We start from the raw sequence: 19,815 nt of genomic DNA on the forward strand, positions 1-19,815 counted from the left end.
AGGTTAGCTTCTCCGTACTGCCACAATAATTGCGCCCAAGCGGTGAGCCACTCACCGATGGCGTGGTTTCAAACCCCCCACCCAGCCAAGGAACACGGGAAAAAATGAGGGGTGAATAAGCGGAATTGGAACCATGATCGGAACACTAATTTGTAAATACTAGATACTCATAGAAATGTTGTAGGTCCTTCGGCGGCCTTCAGATCCTTGACTGTTGAATCAAATAGCACTACAAATGATACAGATGATTTCAGGTCACCAGGACCATTCTAGAAACTGGACGCTACATATACGAAGCGGCATTGAAAGTCTTCGCAGATTGCGAAGCCGCCTTTCAAGACCAGCTTAGGCCTTCAACCTCTCTCCGGCCACGTCGTTTTGGATGTCCTTGGTAAGGAAGCTATGATCCAGCAATGTTAGTCTTTTAAAACCCCCCTACAGCCGGATTACTGTGAAGCCTTAGGCAAGGAAGAGGGACAACTTACAAGTACCACCACGCGGTAGGGATCACTGTCCCGAGATGCCATAGGCTGTGCGCGTCAATGAGCTCATTCCAAGGAGGAAAGTCGAGCAACTCAAGGCTCATGGCTAGGATAATCCAGACAACGATCAATGCGGGCCAGGTCATCCAGTCCTTGCCATATTTCCTATAACGATAGATGCTGAAGGATACCCACAAGATGTTCTGAGCCATCCCTATCACGATGTTGGCAATCATGTTATAGGTGTAGTCCCAGGACCAGAAGCTCAGATAGCACACATGCAAAGTGTACAGGAAGACGCAAATAATCGTCCACAGCCGGCGCAGAGTCGGCTTGTGGCGGGGTTCTTCTTCATCAAGGCGGAATATCCGGATGATCGCAAGGTAAAGACCATACATCACATTGGCCCCAGCCCCAAAGTAATCCAGCTTCTCGGTTGATGGAAGGTCCCGTGTGTGAAATAATGCGCTGAAGGTCCAACACGCCAGCCCGCAGTATCCAAAAGCCATATAATACGGTCGAAGTGAGTGCCACGAAGGAATCGTTTCGCGAATTCGGGCCATTCCAAACCAGTGAGCAAGGAAGTTGAGGAGGGAGAAAAGGACAGAGAAGGGCTCCTGCATGCCGAGGATTCTGCGAAACGGCCATTTTCCGTGGAATTGTAGGACTGGGTTCAGCATCGGAGGGTCACGAGCGACACGGCGGTCTGTCACAACATGTTGGCAGGTATAATCGCACTCGGAAGGACACGTCCACAGCATGAGACGAAGGTGGAGAGCTGGTACTGAATCAGTGGAAGGTCGAGATGGCCAACGAGACTGTGCGAAGCTTACGAATCACAGAGTTTCCATCATGGCAGTTCTCAGCCTTGCAGACCTGCTCACATATTAGCTATCGCATTGCGTCTGCGTAGCTTCGGCTATTTTCTAATATGTACCTTGACGCATTCCTTGAAGTCGGGAAGATGATCGCCTAGAGAGGCGGCCGATTTGCCAATTAAAGTAGCAAAAAGGAGGAACAAAAAGCAACAATAGAGCTTTGTCCTTGTTGAGCCTAGAATCATGGTGGTTTGTAAATTGCTGCGGCACAACCAACAGAAAGGTGAGCTCGAGGAGGGAGACCCTTAAGGAAGCTAGGCGGCGCGTGGCAGTAGCGGGGGCGGAGTGTCTTCGCGCGGCAATAAAAGGGGAGCTAACGCTCGGCATATTCGATCTCAGCTCTGAAAACCCTCTGGAGCTGTCGAAGGATATTAATTTTCTGAAAGTCGGAACATTTATATTGCCCCGAATAGGTATCGTTAGTCAGGGGTTTGTGGCATCATGCGTTGCTTAGAATGCCATTGAATCATCGCTATACGTATATGATCAACATAGTATAATTCTCAAGTCTTCGAGATTCAAGCTTGACTATGACTAGTAGCTTTGATAGTGACGAACTCCACCACACAGTACACTTCGGAGTAGAGCTGCTACGAAAGATCATATCTTTCAGCCCTAGCCATGACAGAACTTGAATGGAATTGGCTGTCACACTCACGAGCAGACCAATGTTCTTTCCAGGTGGCTTCTCGTACAGCATCCAAGGCACTTGAACCCTAATCAAGGCATAGGGCTAGCAATATCACATGCTGATAAGTGGTTCTTCGCAGAGCTTATCTCATCAACAAACTAACCATATTTGGACTTAGCGCTTGTTGCCTTCCAGAGGAGAAATTCCCAATGAGGGCAAAAGCCAAAAAAAAGACGGCCGCTCGAAGGGTTCGCCGAAGCGCTTTGTACTTTTTCTCTTCTGCATATTGGTTTACCACCTGCTAGATTTGTTTGAATTTTTTTTCTCTCTCTCTTGCAGCTTGTGATAAAATTCTTGAGATCTGTGATTTCTTGCAGCAGATTCCTTCTATATACTCATACATAAGCAACCGATTGACTTGCTTGCAACCATGGCCGGAGTTGAGAGACAACAATCCGCAGAGCCTGCTGCAATGACCAGCAGTGCTGATCGCATGGTCGGTATGGACCATGCTGAAGTCCGTTATTTCACGAGGTATGTATGATTATAAATCCTGATGTTCGATATTGTGCTAATCATGTCTAGCTATGATCATCACGGTAAATAATTCCAAACACAGAATCTATCTAGTGCTGAATATGGCTAACGTCAACCCCGCTCAGGCATTCATGAGGAGATGCTTGTAAGTTCACCTCACACTTTTCATTGCAACAACCTACTGATCTTTCATTTCCAAATAGAAAGACGATGTCCGCACTCGTTCCTACCGCGATTCCATCTACCAGAACCGTCATATCTTCAAGGACAAGGTTGTTCTCGACGTCGGCTGCGGCACCGGTATTCTTAGCATGTATGCGGCTTGATCTCGTCGACAGCTCTAATGCTCGTTATCTAACTTTTTGGGCTTCATAGGTTCGCTGCCAAGGCTGGTGCTAAGCATGTGATGGGCGTTGATATGTCTTCAATCATCGAAAAGGCCCGTGAAATTGTTGAGGTCAACGGCCTGTCCAGCAAGATCACCCTTCTGCAGGGCAAGATGGAGGAGGTTGTCCTGCCTTACCCCAAGGTTGACATCATCATCTCGGAGTGGATGGGCTACTTCCTCCTCTACGAGAGCATGTTGGATACTGTCCTCTATGCCCGCGACCGTTACCTTGTTCCTGGTGGCAAGATCTTCCCCGACAAGGCTACCATGTACTTGGCTGCCATCGAAGATGGCGAGTACAAGGATGATAAGATTGGATGTGAGTGGGTCTATTCTACAAAGCCTGTGCACATGTTAACGAAAACTAGTCTGGGACAACGTCTATGGCTTCGACTACAGCCCCATGAAGGAGATTGCGCTCACCGAGCCCCTTGTGGATACTGTCGAGATGAAGGCACTCGTCTCCGACCCTTGCCCCATCATCTCTTTCGATCTCTACACCGTGACCAAGGAGGATCTCGCCTTCAAGGTGCCCTATTCGCTTACCGTCAAGCGTAGCGACTTCGTCCACGCCGTGATCGCATGGTTCGACATTGAGTTTGGTGCCTGCCACAAGCCAATTCTCTTCTCAACTGGTCCCCATGCCAAGTATACCCACTGGAAGCAAACTGTCTTCTACCTGCGGGATGTTCTGACCGTTGAGGAAGAGGAAGTTGTGTCTGGTATGTTGGAGAACAAGCCCAACGACAAGAACAAGCGCGACCTTGATATTAGCATTACCTACAAGCTGGAAACTACGGATCAGAACCGCTCTGCTGAAGGTAGCTGTTTCTACAGAATGTAAGTGAATCTGCCAATGTCTTTGAGCCAATGAGGAAGCTAATTATATTAAGGTGCTAAACTCAGGCGCTGAATGCTCTTGAGCAAAATGACCCGTAATTGGGTCGGTACAGTTATGGCTTTGACCGAGTCCTTTGTTTATGATTCTGTCAACAAAGTTGAAGTTATTTACCCGTGGGTAGCATGGCACTTGAAGGGAAGTACATTTGCATGATGTTGGGTCGATGAATAAGTTTTCTTGACTTGCTTTGTTTGTTTATGCCATTTCGTTTCCGTTATGTTCCGGCGTTTTATTGGAAGGCAGGAAACGGCATCATTGTTTGGCGCGACACGGAGAGATGGTTTTCCACAAGGACGATTATGAAGCTCCTCGAATTACCCAAGTAGATACCCCGAGTCGATGCTCAATCTTATCATCTCTGACGATCTCTTTGAAAATTGCTCAGCTTTGGTTCTACTCCGCAGTTTTCTGCGCAATTCTCTGGCTGTCCATGACTGAAAATATATCGACAGTTATGGCCATGTATTGTGTTTCCTTTGAACATAATATTCGGTCCAGAAATATCCTTGTATTGTACATTCGAAGCCTGCACTGAACGATGTCTCCATACAAGCGGTGTGGCGCTCTCGGTCCAAGTCAGATTAGCCTCGGCTTGTTTGCGGCCCCGCAATGTACTGTAACTGGTTCTGTCTGGGGTTCAAAGGCATGTCCTCTAAGACGCTCCTGATTGACAAGGTCTGAGTAGTTCCGCATCATCTATCTGCTATACCCTTTGAGCTCGCAACAAGAAACAAAATACAATTACTACTAGTTCTGCGCCTTTTGCCCACAACACAACCATACCCAGCCAATTGCCTACATTGTCGAACGCTCAGATGTCTGAACCTGGGGCTGGTCATGAGTTTGCGCCCAAGGAGGTTTCCTGGCAGAAACGCGATGTTCTCTTATTTGCCAACAGCATTGGATGCACAGCTGATGAATTACATTTTCTTTACGTATGATCCCCACGCTTGCATATGGCCACTTTGGCATGGATGCTAAATAAGCCGCGGTGCAGGAACTCCATCCTAGATTCGCGGTCTATCCAACCTACCCAGTTATCCTTCGTATGTGCGAGCCGATCCAAATTGCCAAATAAATAGGCCCTGATGATATTTCTATGTTCACAGCATTTAAGCTCACCGATCAGGAAGTAATCGACTTCTATGCTCGGGCAGGCGGTGCGCCGATTCCTGGGGCTCCTAAGCTCGACTATCGTCGCGTAGTGGATGGTCAGAGAAGAATTGTCGTTCTGAAGCCCCTTCCAACGTCCAGTGCAGGTCGAAAATTTGAACTGCGTAACAAGGTCATTGGACTCTACGATAAGGGCAAGGCTGGGACGGTGCTTGAGACCGAACAGTCAATTGTGGACCAGACCACTGGTGAGATTTATACCAAGATCTTCAGCAGCAGCTTCTTCGTCGGACAGGGTGGCTGGGGTGGCCCCAAGGGTAAGTTGTCGTTTAATCTTAGATTACACGGTGCAAAGCGCCCCTGACATACTTTTGCTATAGGTCCAAGCACGGTGAATTACCCCCCTCCGGAGGGTAAAACTCCTGATGCCACGCATGTGATCCAGACCACGCCTGAAACGGCTCTCTTGTATCGGTATGGCCTCTGAATACGTCTGCAAATTTAGATGAAGGAAGCCTAACGCGCTGAACAGTCTCAATGGTGATTATAACCCTCTCCATGCGACACCCGAACCAGGTTCTAAAATGGGCTTTGGTGGTACCATCATCCACGGATTATTCAGCTGGAACTCTGCAGCTCATGGCGTCCTGAAAGAGATGGGCCAGAGCGATCCGGACAGACTCAGAGAGTTCCAAGCGCGCTTTGCCTCTCCGGTAAAGCCCGGCGACAAGCTGACTACTGAGATATGGCGGATGGGAAGGTTGGAAGGTGGCGATGAAGAGATTCGTTTTGTTGTGAGGAACGACCAGGGCAAGGCCGTGCTTAGCAATGGTCGTTGTTTATTGAAAGCCAAAGACTCGCAGACCAAGCTGTGATCGCAAGATTTCTGCGATTGTGTATCGTCCTGAGATACTTCTAGTCTAAGCCATCATATTGCCAATTGATACATGTAGTGAAAACTGTTGAGCATGGAAATCGATCAAGAATGACCCGGCTACTCCGCAGTAGTTACAGTGGGCTGATCTGTGGGGTGCAATCTGCCTCGGCTTCCGGCTAGACATTTTCACGTGATCAAGGACATCGGGGCGTTCATTCATCCTCGCGGGCATGCGGAATACTGTGTACATATTTGAGTTCTCCAACACCCTGTGTGGGGATCAATCATCTGCTCGCAAGTTTGGTACTACAGACGCGAATATGTGTGCTATAGGAGGGCGTTTTTTCGCCCAGACAGTTGTCCATTCAAGCCGTTTCAGGTATATATCATTATCTGCACTGTCACGAGGAGGCTAATGATTGATATAGGACAAGAAGTGCTGTTGCTTGCTCTAGAGGGGGCTATGCTGTTTCGGTGCGCTTCTTACTATATCTACTTGGCTATGGCCTGTGCCTGTCAGAGCTCATTCAAGCTGATTGTCTTGCTTTTAGAGCAAAAGGTCGCATTTTGTAGGAAACGGTAATACACCTTAAGTTCCGGCGTCTATAGGTAGGACGAAATAGGACGAAGCAATTGCAAACTGACGCAATCAATCAATTAGTCAAGCCTGAGGAGCATCATAATTCGGCGCAGCAACCTCCAAAGGTCAGCGAACAGAATCAGAGACTCGAAAAGGGTATTTTCCAAAAATAGTACGATTTGCTCACAAACGCCTACCGCACGTTTAAAAACTGAAAGAGCTAACAGTCACTTCAAGTGGACCAATGTGGTTACGGTAGGTCGCTCTACAACCAGTGCCCGTAGGATCGAAACTCATCGTGTGAATGTTCCTCTTGATAGAGACAATTGTCAGTGCAAAACATGTTGCGATCCCCAGACCAGACAGCGGGAAGTAGACACTTTCAAGGTACATGAACAAACCTTGACCATGCAAGATACTCTGCTAATGTCACTTTCGCTTTCCTTTTTGTCTAGATTCCTGAGGATATCAAGGTTCAACATACCAAACATGAACCAGAAAGCCTCCAGGTCGAATGTAAGAACGTATCCATTACTTGTTCAATCACACTGAGGCTGAAATATAGCTAGTCTCGGATGGACATACGGGCGTCTATTCTTATAGTTGGCTTAAAAGCATTCCTGTCAAAGGCTTGGAAGGAGCGAAGTTCCCAAACAGCCATACACTCAAACCCAGGTACTGTATACAGTCAAGGATGAGGTGCACGCTTAGCGACTGACTATTTTTTTTCTTCAGGCCCTTCCACTCGTATACGGGAAAAGGGCCATACCCTACGGCGTTTTTCAAGGACGTTATGAACGATGATATGGCCCTATTGCATTGGCTTGATAACATTGTGAGTCTCGCATCTCCGTCTCAGACCTAGTAACTCACATATTCTGGACAGTATATCTACGGTTTTTGTTTTGTCGTAGGGGTTCCCGTGTCGCTTGAGGCTACCGAAAAGCTTCTCGAGAGAATCGCTTTCGTGAGACGGACGCACTATGGTACGAAGCCATGCTGTGTGCTTTACAGTGGATTTTTTCGTGTCGCTATTGTACTGATGTCATACAGGGGGTTTCTGGGATTTCACCGCTGATATGAGTTTTGGGGATTCGGCATATACCAACCGCGCCCTTGATGCACATACTGATACCACATACTTTACGGAACCCGCAAGACTCCAACTGTTCCATCTTCTATCCCATACCGGCGGCAAAGGAGGTGATAGCTTACTGGTTGATGGTTTTCGAGCAGCCGAGGCTCTGCGAACGAAGGCTAAGGCGCAGTATGCCGCCTTGCAGCGCTACAGTCAGCCTGCCCATGCCAGTGGCAACGAGAATTTTTGTATACAGCCTATACACGAATTTCCCGTTTTTGAGGTGCACCCTCAATTAGACGTGATGTACCGCATCCGTTGGAACAATTATGACAGGGCCACAAAAACGAACTGGGGCCTCAAGAGTGTGAAACAGTGGTACAGTGCAGCGCGGAACTGGAATGCGATCATCACAAGCCCGCAACACCAAATCTGGACGAAACTCGAACCGGGAACAGCTCTTAGTAAGTATTAAGCAGCAATTCACATGGGTCGTGATGCCCTAGCTGACTGATATCAAGTATTCGATAATTGGAGAATGCTCCACGGACGTTCAGATTTCACCGGAAAGCGCAGGATGTGCGGGGGCTACAGTAAGTGTTCTTTCCTTGATGACTGGTTTCGTCATCTTATACCCACGATCTAGCTTCATGCACTAACTGTGGATAGTCAATAACGATGATTTTCTGTCCCGGTATCGCCTCCTGAAATATGGCCGGGAGCGTATCCTCGACAACCTTGGAAACTGGAACCTAAGTTTGGGATCCAAGACTGACAATCCGAACATGTTGATATAGACCGTCTGCAAAGAGCAAAGATCAGCTGCCTTTTATTATGTATTTAGCAGGAGTCTGCACTACCTGATAGCGTTAGCAGTAATGATACATAGCTACATCGCAGCCGCAGGCCAGAACATTTGTAATGCAATCACGTGACATGAATAAGACGGCTGACGTTGTTTGGCCGAAGCTCAGAGCAAGCCGGCTCCAACGCAGCTCTCAGTTCCCCATCTCTCCATTCCGACTTTCCCTTTCCCCTGTTTCTTCCCACATATTTTATCAGGTTGACTTTGAACCCAAGTCTCTTTCTACGCTTATAATTTTCACATAATCCTGCCACTATGTCCACCTTGGAAGATCTTGACGACCTTGAGCGTGAACAGAGAGAGAAGAAGAAGGATCAGGGCGATGGCGACGGTCGAAAGCCCGAAGGCGACGGAGATGCTGAGATGAACGACGCTGATGCGAAGAAGAAGGATGAGGAAGACGACCTTATTGACGAGGAGATTCTCTCCTCCAGCACAGCGGATATCGTCAAGAGGCGGCGAATGCTGGAAAACGAACTGCGTATAATGAAAAGCGAATACCAGCGTTTGACACACGAACAGAACACGATGAGGGAGAAGGTCAAGGACAACCAAGAGAAGATCGAGAACAACCGGTATGTTGCATCTCATGACGCCACTGGTATTGCCCATGTGTGCGCCGCTTAGTGGTGATCGCAGCTCTCTGTCCAAGCTTTCTTACTAACTATAAATTGTCATTCAGGCAACTACCCTATCTTGTTGGAAACGTCGTTGAGCTTCTGGATCTCGATGTCGAGGCTGAAGCTGCTGAGGAAGGAGCCAATATCGATCTCGATGCTACCCGAGTCGGGAAATCCGCTGTCATCAAGACCTCGACCCGTCAGACTATCTACCTCCCGTTGATCGGTCTCGTGGATCACGAGAAGCTCAAGCCCGGCGACCTCATTGGTGTCAACAAAGATTCATACCTCGTTTTGGATACGCTGCCGGCCGAGTATGACAACCGCGTCAAGGCCATGGAGGTTGATGAGAAGCCGACGGAGAAGTACACAGACATTGGTGGCTTGGATAAGCAGATCGAGGAAATCGTCGAGGCGATTGTCTGGCCAATGAAGGAAGCTGATCGATTCAAGAAGCTTGGTATCAAGGCGCCGAAGGGTATGTGCAGTATCTGAAATTCAGGTTGTCTGGACTTTACCCCATACTAACCTAGTTTACTTTAGGTGCTTTGATGTACGGCCCTCCCGGTACCGGTAAAACCCTCCTCGCCCGTGCCTGTGCTGCAGAGACGAACGCCACATTCTTGAAGCTTGCCGGTCCTCAACTGGTCCAGATGTTTATTGGTGACGGTGCTAAGCTTGTTCGCGACTGCTTTGCCCTCGCAAAGGAGAAGGCTCCCTCGATCATCTTCATTGACGAACTGGATGCGGTTGGTACCAAGCGCTTCGATTCTGAGAAGTCTGGTGATCGTGAAGTGCAACGAACTATGTTGGAGCTTCTCAACCAGCTTGACGGTTTCGCCTCCGACGATCGTATCAAGGTTCTCGCAGCTACAAATCGCATTGACGTGTTGGATCCCGCCCTGCTCCGTTCCGGTCGTTTGGACCGCAAGATCGAGTTTCCTCTCCCCAATGAGGAGGCTCGCGCCAACATTCTACAGATTCACTCCCGCAAGATGGCTGTAGATGACGGCGTCAACTGGGCGGAATTGGCTCGCAGTACCGACGAGTTCGGAGGTGCGCAGCTGAAGGCTGTCTGTGTGGAGGCTGGTATGATCGCTCTTCGTAAGGGCATGAGTAAGGTGGGACACGAGAACTACGTCGATGCCATTTCGGAAGTACAGGCGAAGAAGAAGGACACCAACATGGGCATCTATGTCTAAGATTACCTTATTATTTCGCGTCACGATGAATTCCACGATGTTTCCCTGTCTCTGTAAACTCCGTCGATTTTCTCGTCATACGTGATTGTCCACTAAAAAGCGATGCGTCTACGCTAAGCATTACACTGTCTCAAGTAATAAGAACCGCCACCGCAGAGACTTTGGTTGATCCTTGATTGAGGAGGTATACCTGACAGAATAAAAAATGTAATGCATCGAACAACTGAGGCAAGAACAATTAAGGTACTTCGCAATCTCGAAGATGCCGCAAGATCATTGATCCGGGCTCCTCCGCGGCTTTGCTCCGCCTTTAGTTTTTCTGCGGGTCAAAAGAAAAAGTCCTGCTTCGAGTCCGTACATCGGGGACGCAAAGATTCCATCCATAGCAATACTTTCCCCCAGAATATTCATACACAAGTTTTTTGCTCATTATGGCAAAGGCACGCACTAAGAAGCGCACTCATGTTCGCGCGACAAACGCCACGGCCGCAGCCAAGGGCGGCGCCTCATCTATGAGCAAAACCCCCAAATCGATGGTCATTCGTGTCGGTGCTACGCAGGTCGGTTCTAGTGTCAGTCAGCTGGTCAAGGATGTGCGCACGATGCTTGAGCCTGATACGGCTGTGCGATTGAAGGTAAGAGAATACATTCGGAGACTTGTGTGCATGCAAGCTCCGAGTCAATCACCGGGGAAACTGTCTTGTAAATTCTGACCTTTCTAATTCCCACAGGAACGCAAATCCAATAGACTGCGCGACTTTACGACAATGACCGGTCCGCTGGGTGTGACGCATCTTCTCCTTTTCTCCAAGTCTGCCACTGGAAACACAAACCTGCGCTTGGCGCTCACGCCCCGAGGGCCGACCCTGCATTTCAAGGTGGAGAACTACTCGCTGTGCCGTGATGTCGAGAAGTCGTTGAAGCGCCCGCGTGGTGGTGGCCAGGACCACAAGACGCCCCCGCTGCTCGTCATGAACAACTTCAATTCCCCCAACGCAGACGAGAACTCCAAGGTACCGAAGCGTTTAGAGAGCCTGACCACGACGATCTTCCAGTCGCTCTTCCCTCCCATCAACCCTCAAGCCACCCCGCTCACCTCCATCCGTCGTGTCATGCTCTTGAACCGCGAACTCGCCGCCGAGGGCGAAGAGGAAGACTCATACGTCCTCAACCTCAGACACTACGCCATTACGACGAAGAAGACCGGTATCTCGAAGCGCATCCGTCGTCTCGACCCCAAGGAGATCCGGAACAAAGAGAAGAAGAAGACTGCCGTGCCTAATCTGGGAAAGCTGGAGGACGCGGCAGATTACCTGCTCGACCCCTCGGCGGCGGGCTACACTTCCGCCAGTGAGACCGAATTGGACACGGATGCGGAGGTCGAGATCGCGGAGAGCACCACCCGCAAGGTTCTCAACAAACGCGAATTGCAGCGCATGAAGGCGGGCGACAAGGAGAAGGCACAGAAGAAGATGAGCAATGCTCCCGGCGTCGAGAAGCGGGCGGTCAAGTTGGTAGAGCTGGGCCCGCGCATGAAGCTTCGGTTGCAAAAGGTTGAGGAGGGCTTGTGCGAGGGCAGAGTGATGTGGCACGACTTCATTACAAAGTCCGAGGAGGAAGTCAAGAGCCTGGACAAGAATTGGGAGAAGAGAAAGAAGGAGAAGGAGGAGAGAAAGAAGCAACAGAGGGAGAACATTGAGAAGAAGAAGGCCGAGAAGGCTAAAGCCAAGGCCAACGGACAGGAAGTGGAGGATGATGACGAGGATATTGACATGAGCGACGATGAATGGCTCAGCGACGATTTCGATGAGGACGATGAGAATGTGGTACAGGACGAGGATGAAGATGAGGAAGAGGAGGACGAGGAAGAGGAAGAGGAGGGAGAAGATGAGGACGGCGACGAGTCCATGGATGAGTAGATCACCCCGCCATATGATACAATGTGCTTCAAGTCGTCAAGCCATTACGATTAGCGGCTGTCCCACAGCGCTCCTTAGGCTTACCGGTCTACTCCAGACCCTCACAATCATCATGCTGGATAGCTCTCAAATTATCTGCGACATGCCAATGACCTCATGCAATCAACTTGATTCATACTTACGCCCAATGCACATGGGCGCGTTGAGAACATGATGTTTGTGAGATGTCAACTGCTATACGGCGCGTGAGATATACGCCCGGTGTGAAGGAGGAATGGACGAGCTGACGGAAACCCACCCCGTGCATCAGGCATCAGGCCGATTACATGTTAGATGGAAGAGGAAAAGTTATGTATCCTATGGTTTGTTAGGAGTTTGCAAATTATACCCACGATTTCTGGTTGCACATGCAGCAAGAGCCATGGACAAAGTAAAGCAGTACTGAAGCAATACTGTATCAGTATCATATATATCTCAATCATGAAACTACGTAAACTCATTACCGTCATAGGTCAACTGAATCATTGGTTGTTTTTCGCTTTTTTTGTTGTTCCTTGCTTTCCAGTGATGATCGAAAAATCACCGCTTCAACTTCTCATCCACAATCCGAGACACCATCTTCTCCAGCACGCTGAAATCCCCACCCGCAGAGGCCGAACCAGCAAAGTACGCCTGCACGCTCTTCTCCACATACTTGCCCACGATATCGATCTCGACATTCACATAATCGCCGGGCTTCTTGGCGGCCGTCACGATCTTCTCCTGGGTGTACGCGATGAGCATGACCTCGAAGAACCCCTCCGCGCCGTCCACGACCTTGGTGACCGTCAGGCTGGCGCCGTCCAGCGTGACGTAGCCTTTCTCCACGATGTACCGCATGACGCCCTGGTCGCGCGGCTGGAAGCGGAACACCAGGGCGTTGCTGTCCGGCGTGACGGAGAGGATCTGCGCAATCGTGTCGACGTGGCCCTGCACGAAGTGGCCGCCCATCCGCGTCTCGCCGAGCACCGCGCGCTCCAGGTTCACCTTCGAGCCCGTCTGCAGACTGCCGAGGTTCGTGCGGCGGAGGGTCTCTGGGGCGACGCCGACTTTGAACCAGGTCTTGTCGAAGGCTGTGACTGTGAGGCAGGTTCCTGTTGGAGTCGTTGGGTGAGTGGTGGTTACATTTGCATGGGGGCGCGGGGAGTTGCTGGTAAATCAAAAAGGTTCGGCGGGGATGGAAGGAAAATGCGACTAGACAGAACGGAGGGAAGACACTCGAGAGAAGAGATAAATCCACTCTTGTGTTGCGATTGTAAAGCGGAGGTGGTATATACCATTGACAGCGATGCTATCACCGAGATGCGCATCAACGAGGATCTCCTCGCAATCGGTGATGGTCAGCGAAGTACCCCCGCCCCCGCTTGACGAGGTATCGAGGGGCTCGAGGGACGAGACCGCTAAGAACGTGAAGGTGCGCCCATGGTCAGTATGCAAGGACCAACAAGAGAAGATACAGGAGATTGAGGGTGGTACTGACTCCCAATCTTCTCAACAAGCCCAGTAAACATGGTGGGAAGAAATATGCAGCAGGAGGCGGAATCAAAACAACAGACCGAAGCCGGCGGGCGGGATCGAGCGGGTTGATGATCAGAGAGAAAGTCGAGCGGGAAAGCGGGTTGACCTCGGCTTGGCTTGGGGGTCGTTCCCGCGCCGCCGCCCGCTCGGTGATGGCTGCCGATGGTAGGTTGGGCTGTTCGGTTCTTTGTTCTTATTTAGCTCTGTTTGCAAAGACATCTGATTACTTTCACTTGCTTGGACCAGAGGCCATTTTTGTATTTTATTGATTTTACCATCTTGACATTGCGACATGAGCACTGCATTCTCCTCAAGGTTGCCGCGGACCTTGATCGCGTGCCGGCCGGTTAGCCATACATACCTCCCTCTCTCCAAGAGCAATCGCTCATGGCGCAATTACTCCTCCGCGCTTTCGGAGGACACACTTCCCTTGAAAGGAATCAGGGTCCTGGACATGACGAGAGTTTTGGCTGGTGTGAGTGTCTCATAATTGATTGGCCACGAGCTGTTGTTGACATCGCATGCAGCCATACTGTACACAGATCCTTGGTGACCTGGGGTATGTTACCCTTGCAATCAATGGTCTATGTCGCATACTGAGCTGATACCCTCTCCGCTTCATGCAGAGCGGATGTCATCAAAATAGAACACCCTACGCGCGGTGACGACACTCGTGCTTGGGGACCGCCATATGCCCAGTACACCGACGGATCAGAAGGCCCCGGAGAAAGCGCTTACTACCTGGGAGTAAGGATACCCCTTAGCAAGGATTCCTAGATCATGGAGCATCTAACATCGGCTCAGGTAAACCGCAACAAGAGATCTCTCGGCCTATCCTTTGCCCATAAATCGGGAGTAAAGATTCTACACCGTCTCGCAAAGGAATGCGACGTGCTGGTGGAGAACTACTTGCCTGGCAGCCTTAAGAAATACAACATGGACTACGAGACCCTGCGAGCCATCAATCCCAAACTGATCTACGCCAGTATCACGGGGTATGGCCAAACCGGGCCATACAGCGACCGCGCCGGCTACGACGTCATGGTCGAGGCGGAGATGGGTCTGATGCATATTACCGGTAGTAGGGAAGGGGAGCCGGTCAAGGTTGGGGTCGCTGTGACGGATTTGACCACGGGTCTTTATACGTCCAATGCCATAATGGCGGCATTGCTCGCCCGGGCGCGCACGGGAAAGGGGCAACATATTGATGCATGTTTGAGCGATTGCCAGGTCGCGACGCTGGCAAACATTGCGAGCTCGGCTTTGATCAGCGGGAAGAAGGATTCGGGCCGCTGGGGAACGGCACACCGTGAGTGATCGAGGCGCGGTGACATCTAGTATGTGCATGTTTACTGATCTATTCGCCAGCATCTATTGTGCCCTACCGAAGTTACAAGACGCGAGACGGTGACATCCTCTTCGGCGGTGGAAACGACAGATTGTTTGGTGTGTTATGCGACCGACTGGGTTGTTCGGAATGGAAGACCGATCCCCGGTTTGTCACCAATAGCGACCGAGTGGAACATCGGGAGGAAATTGATGGGTTGATCCAGGAAAGGGTGAGGCAGAAGACGACGCAAGAATGGCTGGAGATATTGGAGGGGAGCGGGATGCCATATGCCGCAGTGAATGACATTCAAGGAACACTAAATCATGCTCATGGTGAGGCCATTTGCTCCCAACCATTGTGTTCTCCTCCCAGAACACTTCTAACCCTAAGATATAGTCCAAGCGCGTGGCATGGTCACCGAGATCGACCATCCGGCCTGTGGTCCTATCAAGTTGGTCAACACACCGATCAAATATTCCCATGCAACTCCTGGTGTGCGCACGCCACCTCCGACCCTAGGTCAGCACACCGATGAGATCCTGACCGAGGTACTCGAGTATGACACGGAAACGATAGCTCAGTTGAAGCAGGAAGGAGTCGTGGCATAGAAGTCCTTGCTCAAGACGTGGCCTCGTGTGGCAGCGGTGGACTACCCTAAGAAGGGGATGGGCGGACGTTAGTCAATTAGAGCGTGTGGTCCGTAAGCAGGTTTCACATCTGTGCCGAGAACACAGTTAGTTTTTGTGCAGCTGTAGGGTGCCGCAGTGAGATGTCGCTTATCGACGATTGAGCATAAAGAGAGAATCTTGGTAGGCCAGTTAATACCAGTTCAGAGCTGTTCAGGGACTTGATTGATGGATCCATTGTCAGAATCGCATCACCAAGTATGGACTGGCAACGAAAGCAGTCAGTCTCGCCTTCCAAGGGCGCGGGGATGGATTCCAAGTGATCACGTGATGTTATATAAATCTGGATCCGTTCATGGTAATCTTCTCCTGTTCTACCCGTAGCAGCGATAAATCAATCTCGAGCTTGTTGATGTGCACCTTGTTGCTGAAGGGTCAGTGTGCTCAACAGGGTAGACTTGGGGGGACATGTCACAGCAAAATGGGGTTTCTGCCTCGCTGGCGTCTATAGAAACAGCGCCACCCACCCATGGACTTCTGCGCACCACCACTTCGGGTTCGCATGCATCAGCTTCCTCACTCCAGCCCAGCATCAGTTCATCGACTGCTCAATCGTCGTCGAATACGACCCGATCGTCGAGCACGCCGTCGAGGAAGGTGGAGATACCGCGGCTCTCAGCAGCCACGACCGAGTTACTCGCGCGAGTCACCGGGAGCCTGAAGGGAACACAGCAGAGATATGATAATAATTTCATCAGTTGGACTCCTCCAGGTGGAAATCAACTCGTTGGAGGCAATGCGAATGGTTTGCGGACAGGCATCATGAGGGCTTCGTCGACTATTATTGAACTGCCCACCGCTCCGTTCACGCATTCCACCACTGTGGTGCCACCTGCGCCCTTCCCAAGTACTGTCACCCGAGAAGCTCCTGTGCACATTACTGGAGGCCTGGTCAGTATTGCACCAAAACCAGCAGCAGTACCTTCAAGTGTATCAACAAATGGCTCGACTATAGTATCATCAAATAATCCTGGTCCTGTATTAGCGCCGCGACCAGCAGCAGCACCGCAACCGGCGGTAGTGTCTTTACCACCATCACAGCCTCAGCAAACCATTGCCTCGGCGGATAAGCTCTCGAACACAGCAATAGCAAGCTCGACATCTAAACCCAAGAAGCCCACGACAGGGGGCTCCCGTAATAGAAAGAGTATCACGAACGGATCTAAGAACAAAAAGCGTCGCCGGAATAAGGACAGTGACGATGACAGCGTCATTCGAGCTGGCGACTCCAGCAGCGACGAATCCGATGTCGCGCCGACAGCCACACAGACGAAGTCTGGCCGACAGGTGAACCGGCCCTCCTTGTATGTGCCTCCACCTTCGCTGCCAGCTGCTGTCAAGGAGAACAGCAATTCCCTCGAGACCTCAGACAATACGCGTGGCTCCACGGCAGCAAGCCGGAAGCGTAAGCGCGTTCAACGCAAAGCAAAGGATGTGAACGTCACTTGTACCCGCTGCCAAAGGGGACATAGCCCTCTAAGCAATGCGATTGTGTTCTGCGATGAATGCAATGGGGCTTGGCACCAACTATGCCATGATCCTCCCATCAGCGTAGAAGTTGTTGCAGTCAAGGAGAAGGAGTGGTTTTGTGGCGAGTGCAAGCCGGTTCCGATAACCATCGTCCAGCCAACAGTCGTCAGGAGCAATCCATCCCTCACGAAAGCACGTTCAATTCCTATGCCGACGGCTTCCTTAAAAGTACCCCGTGCTGAAGTGGGTGCGGCCGGCTACTCAGTCGAAGAACGGCGAGGGTTTCTGTCGGGCTTATCGCATGCAACGCTTGTCGAGCTTCTTTTGAATATATCGGAGAGTAGTCCGAGTCTGCCAATGTTCCCCACGAATCTAAAGGACTACCATTCGTCGAATTTCTCATTCTTCCCTGGCTTGTCAACTGTGAATGCTTCTACCTCCGTCCAGAGACCCGTCCCGCAGACTAACGGGCTGGGGGCAGTGGCTCCCACGTCCACGGAAGTACCAGCAAACGCACCAGCTGCGCCTGCACCGGATGTCTCATCTTCCCGAAGAAGATACGAAGAGTCTTCTGATGACGAATCCGAGTATGAGTTCCAAGAACATCGTTTATATCCACGCGCAGGCAACGGCTTTCAGCTGCCGATCGGTCTGGATGACTTAGACATCCTCAGTGAGGATCCTGCTTGTCCGACTTTTAGCTACTCATTGCATGGCCCTGCTCGAATTCGTGCCCAGATGAAACAGAGCGTGCCGGTCTGGGGATCGTGAAAGTGGATCACCTCAGTATAGCATTCATTAGCTTCGCTCCTTCGAGCTTATGAGTGTACGATCAACATGATGTGATAGATTATCTAGAACTACTCCTACTTTGGATTGTGGCCTTGGGAATAGAGTGCAACTCACTTCAAGCAACCCAACTTCCGATGATCGAGTTTTCATTGATGAGTATCTACGCTTCCCGCTAGAACCTCTTGTTACTATTGTTGAAGCAAGGTATAAAGTTCTTGCGAGGTCTTCAGTGCATCAGATGACACGTCTCGGGGGTGTCCAAAGGAAGGCGAGGAAACATTCCGCCGTCCACCTACGATTACGACCCGGCTCATCTTCGCCGGCGGGTCCCAAACAATGCCTGCGACACCATGCCGGGGCCTCACCACGCCACAGCCTGATTCATCGACTTCGTGGAACAGCAGGAAATCCGCACGGCTTCCGCACCTCAAAGAAAGACCAGTATGAGGTGGTGCTAGTCCAATCGCTGCACGAGCGCGTGTGGAGACACATTCGTACAGAAGTTCTGCATTTGCCTTGGTTCCGGCCTGATAAATTCCCACTCCTAAGCAAGCCAACGACAGCGGGTCCTCGGTTCCCCAGGGCGTAAATGCATTGCCAACGTTATTGATTCCGATCACAGCGTCCAACTCATGCTTGTTTATCATCTCCATCACCGGCAAGGTCCCTCGGGGGTTGTTTGTGTCGTCTCGGGGCGGAGGAGCCGCCATATAGAGATCGCTTGTGGGCAGCCCCACGAAGCTAACAGGAAGATCGTTGTCCTTGATTTCTTTTGCTAGCCTCGTCCACTCCTCTCTGCTAAGCAGGGTGAGCCGCGTGCAGTGTCCTAGCATGACGCGTTTGTGCGTTGACCGGGCCGACCAACCCTTTTCCTTGAGCGTCCGCAGAACAAACCAGACAAGGGCCTCTGTCACAGGGTCGAGATTGTAGTCCAGGTGAAAATCAACGTGCTTATCATATTGCAAGCCGCGGTCAATCGCCCATACAATATTTCGCTTCGCAGCTTCGGCGGTCACCTCCACATACGGTGTTGTACCAATTACATCCACCTGCGGCCGTTTGATTGCGTCTTCCATCAGCTGTCGCGTCTCCTCGCCATGCTGACCGGAGAATATGGGATCTTGTGCGAAGCTCACGAGCTGGATCGTGCAGGCGTCCTTCCAGGTCTCCCTGAGTGTGATCCCGGCGTCCAGACAAGTGAATCCGACCGCCTGGTCCACTTCCACAAACGCCCGCATGGCCGTAACGCCTGCGGCGACGGATCCGGCGAGGAGCCATTCCCCGCGCTTCAGGAGGTCAGTATGGGTGAACTGGCATTTTGCTTGGGTGGTGGAGGATAAGGCTTCGGCGAATGAACCATTAAAAGGGAGGAGATGGGCATACTCGCGGGCGTTATGGATGTATGCCTTGTCGAGGTGAATGTGCGGGTGCGTCAATGCGGGGAGGGCCAGAGGTGCGCGGGAACCTGCGGTATCGGACTGGCCTTGATGCGGAGTGATCGAGGTGATGATGCCTCGGTTGTTGTCAATCGAAATGTCCCATGTTGAGACCGACTCGGACTCTGGTAGACGGACATTTTCGATGATCGATACCGGTGTCAGGGTCGGTGGTGGCATGGTTGGTGTAAGCTGGTGGGGGTGATCGAAGTACCGCGCAATGTATATTCTCGAGTGGGGGGGGTTGACAAGGTCGGCCTGCCCGTCTGTCTTTCTGTCTGTCTGTCTGTCTGCTGTGAAAAACCTCGGCTATGACGAACACTCACTGATAACAGAAACTTATTCTCAATAGCGTATTCGAATGCCTTGTATGTAGATAGTAGAATCAAGCTTGTCTTGTATGTAGAATTCACAGTCTTGACAATGATGAACCCCGTAGAGCAGCCCCACCAGCCCACTTTCTGTCTGCGTTT

The 19,815-nt window shown here is 50.9% G+C and overlaps 9 protein-coding genes across 9 annotated transcripts; 6 read left to right on the forward strand and 3 right to left on the reverse strand.

Moving 5' to 3' along the window:
* Positions 1-173: 173 nt before the first annotated feature.
* Positions 174-1,615, reverse strand: BP01DRAFT_394998 (PGAP3/PER1 family protein). Its single transcript, XM_025578365.1, has 4 exons — positions 1,420-1,615; positions 1,316-1,358; positions 486-1,260; positions 174-400 (listed from the first exon to the last, which is right to left on the reverse strand). The coding sequence occupies exons 1-4, from the start codon at positions 1,543-1,545 to the stop codon at positions 346-348; spliced, it is 999 nt and encodes a 332-aa protein (XP_025427465.1). The 5' UTR covers positions 1,546-1,615; the 3' UTR covers positions 174-345.
* A 618-nt stretch (positions 1,616-2,233) lies between these two features.
* rmtA (protein-arginine omega-N methyltransferase HMT1) lies at positions 2,234-4,312 on the forward strand. Its single transcript, XM_025575889.1, has 7 exons — positions 2,234-2,525; positions 2,577-2,590; positions 2,654-2,673; positions 2,732-2,841; positions 2,904-3,235; positions 3,285-3,756; positions 3,810-4,312. The coding sequence occupies exons 1-7, from the start codon at positions 2,422-2,424 to the stop codon at positions 3,814-3,816; spliced, it is 1,059 nt and encodes a 352-aa protein (XP_025427466.1). The 5' UTR covers positions 2,234-2,421; the 3' UTR covers positions 3,817-4,312.
* A 320-nt stretch (positions 4,313-4,632) lies between these two features.
* On the forward strand, positions 4,633-8,262 carry BP01DRAFT_376960 (putative trimethyllysine dioxygenase TmlH; the record flags this gene model as incomplete). The annotated part of the gene is made up of 15 exons (XM_025576981.1): positions 4,633-4,752; positions 4,815-4,863; positions 4,927-5,247; positions 5,311-5,404; positions 5,463-5,748; positions 6,065-6,129; positions 6,625-6,642; positions 6,708-6,774; positions 6,843-6,903; positions 6,957-7,032; positions 7,123-7,222; positions 7,274-7,373; positions 7,441-7,929; positions 7,987-8,058; positions 8,135-8,262. 15 exons carry the CDS (start codon positions 4,633-4,635, stop codon positions 8,260-8,262), a joined length of 2,046 nt encoding a protein of 681 aa, XP_025427467.1.
* Positions 8,263-8,460: 198 nt separating this feature from the next.
* BP01DRAFT_327469 (proteasome regulatory particle base subunit RPT5) lies at positions 8,461-10,327 on the forward strand. Its single transcript, XM_025572913.1, has 3 exons — positions 8,461-8,905; positions 9,013-9,428; positions 9,494-10,327. Exons 1-3 carry the CDS (start codon positions 8,586-8,588, stop codon positions 10,150-10,152), a joined length of 1,395 nt encoding a protein of 464 aa, XP_025427468.1. The 5' UTR covers positions 8,461-8,585; the 3' UTR covers positions 10,153-10,327.
* Positions 10,328-10,505: 178 nt separating this feature from the next.
* Positions 10,506-12,475, forward strand: BP01DRAFT_348885 (Brix domain-containing protein). The gene is made up of 2 exons (XM_025573736.1): positions 10,506-10,787; positions 10,884-12,475. Exons 1-2 carry the CDS (start codon positions 10,584-10,586, stop codon positions 12,069-12,071), a joined length of 1,392 nt encoding a protein of 463 aa, XP_025427469.1. The 5' UTR covers positions 10,506-10,583; the 3' UTR covers positions 12,072-12,475.
* A 69-nt stretch (positions 12,476-12,544) lies between these two features.
* Positions 12,545-13,691, reverse strand: BP01DRAFT_360301 (riboflavin synthase). The gene is made up of 3 exons (XM_025575890.1): positions 13,591-13,691; positions 13,388-13,510; positions 12,545-13,204 (listed from the first exon to the last, which is right to left on the reverse strand). Exons 1-3 carry the CDS (start codon positions 13,619-13,621, stop codon positions 12,651-12,653), a joined length of 708 nt encoding a protein of 235 aa, XP_025427470.1. The 5' UTR covers positions 13,622-13,691; the 3' UTR covers positions 12,545-12,650.
* Positions 13,692-13,920: 229 nt separating this feature from the next.
* Positions 13,921-15,566, forward strand: BP01DRAFT_305501 (CaiB/BaiF CoA transferase family protein; the record flags this gene model as incomplete). The annotated part of the gene is made up of 6 exons (XM_025572197.1): positions 13,921-14,103; positions 14,156-14,187; positions 14,255-14,375; positions 14,433-14,937; positions 14,997-15,290; positions 15,355-15,566. 6 exons carry the CDS (start codon positions 13,921-13,923, stop codon positions 15,564-15,566), a joined length of 1,347 nt encoding a protein of 448 aa, XP_025427471.1.
* A 486-nt stretch (positions 15,567-16,052) lies between these two features.
* BP01DRAFT_376965 (phf1/phf2 family PHD finger domain-containing protein) lies at positions 16,053-17,885 on the forward strand (the record flags this gene model as incomplete). Its single annotated transcript, XM_025576982.1, has 4 exons — positions 16,053-16,491; positions 16,558-16,617; positions 16,648-16,661; positions 16,692-17,885. 4 exons carry the CDS (start codon positions 16,053-16,055, stop codon positions 17,883-17,885), a joined length of 1,707 nt encoding a protein of 568 aa, XP_025427472.1.
* A 51-nt stretch (positions 17,886-17,936) lies between these two features.
* BP01DRAFT_166290 (putative zinc metallopeptidase) lies at positions 17,937-19,755 on the reverse strand. The gene has a single exon (XM_025570739.1). It carries the CDS (start codon positions 19,520-19,522, stop codon positions 18,095-18,097), a length of 1,428 nt encoding a protein of 475 aa, XP_025427473.1. The 5' UTR covers positions 19,523-19,755; the 3' UTR covers positions 17,937-18,094.
* Between the last annotated feature and the right edge of the window lie 60 nt (positions 19,756-19,815).

The sequence above is a fragment of the Aspergillus saccharolyticus genome, assembly GCF_003184585.1.
Source record: "Aspergillus saccharolyticus JOP 1030-1 unplaced genomic scaffold BP01scaffold_46, whole genome shotgun sequence".
NCBI lineage: Eukaryota > Fungi > Ascomycota > Eurotiomycetes > Eurotiales > Aspergillaceae > Aspergillus > Aspergillus saccharolyticus.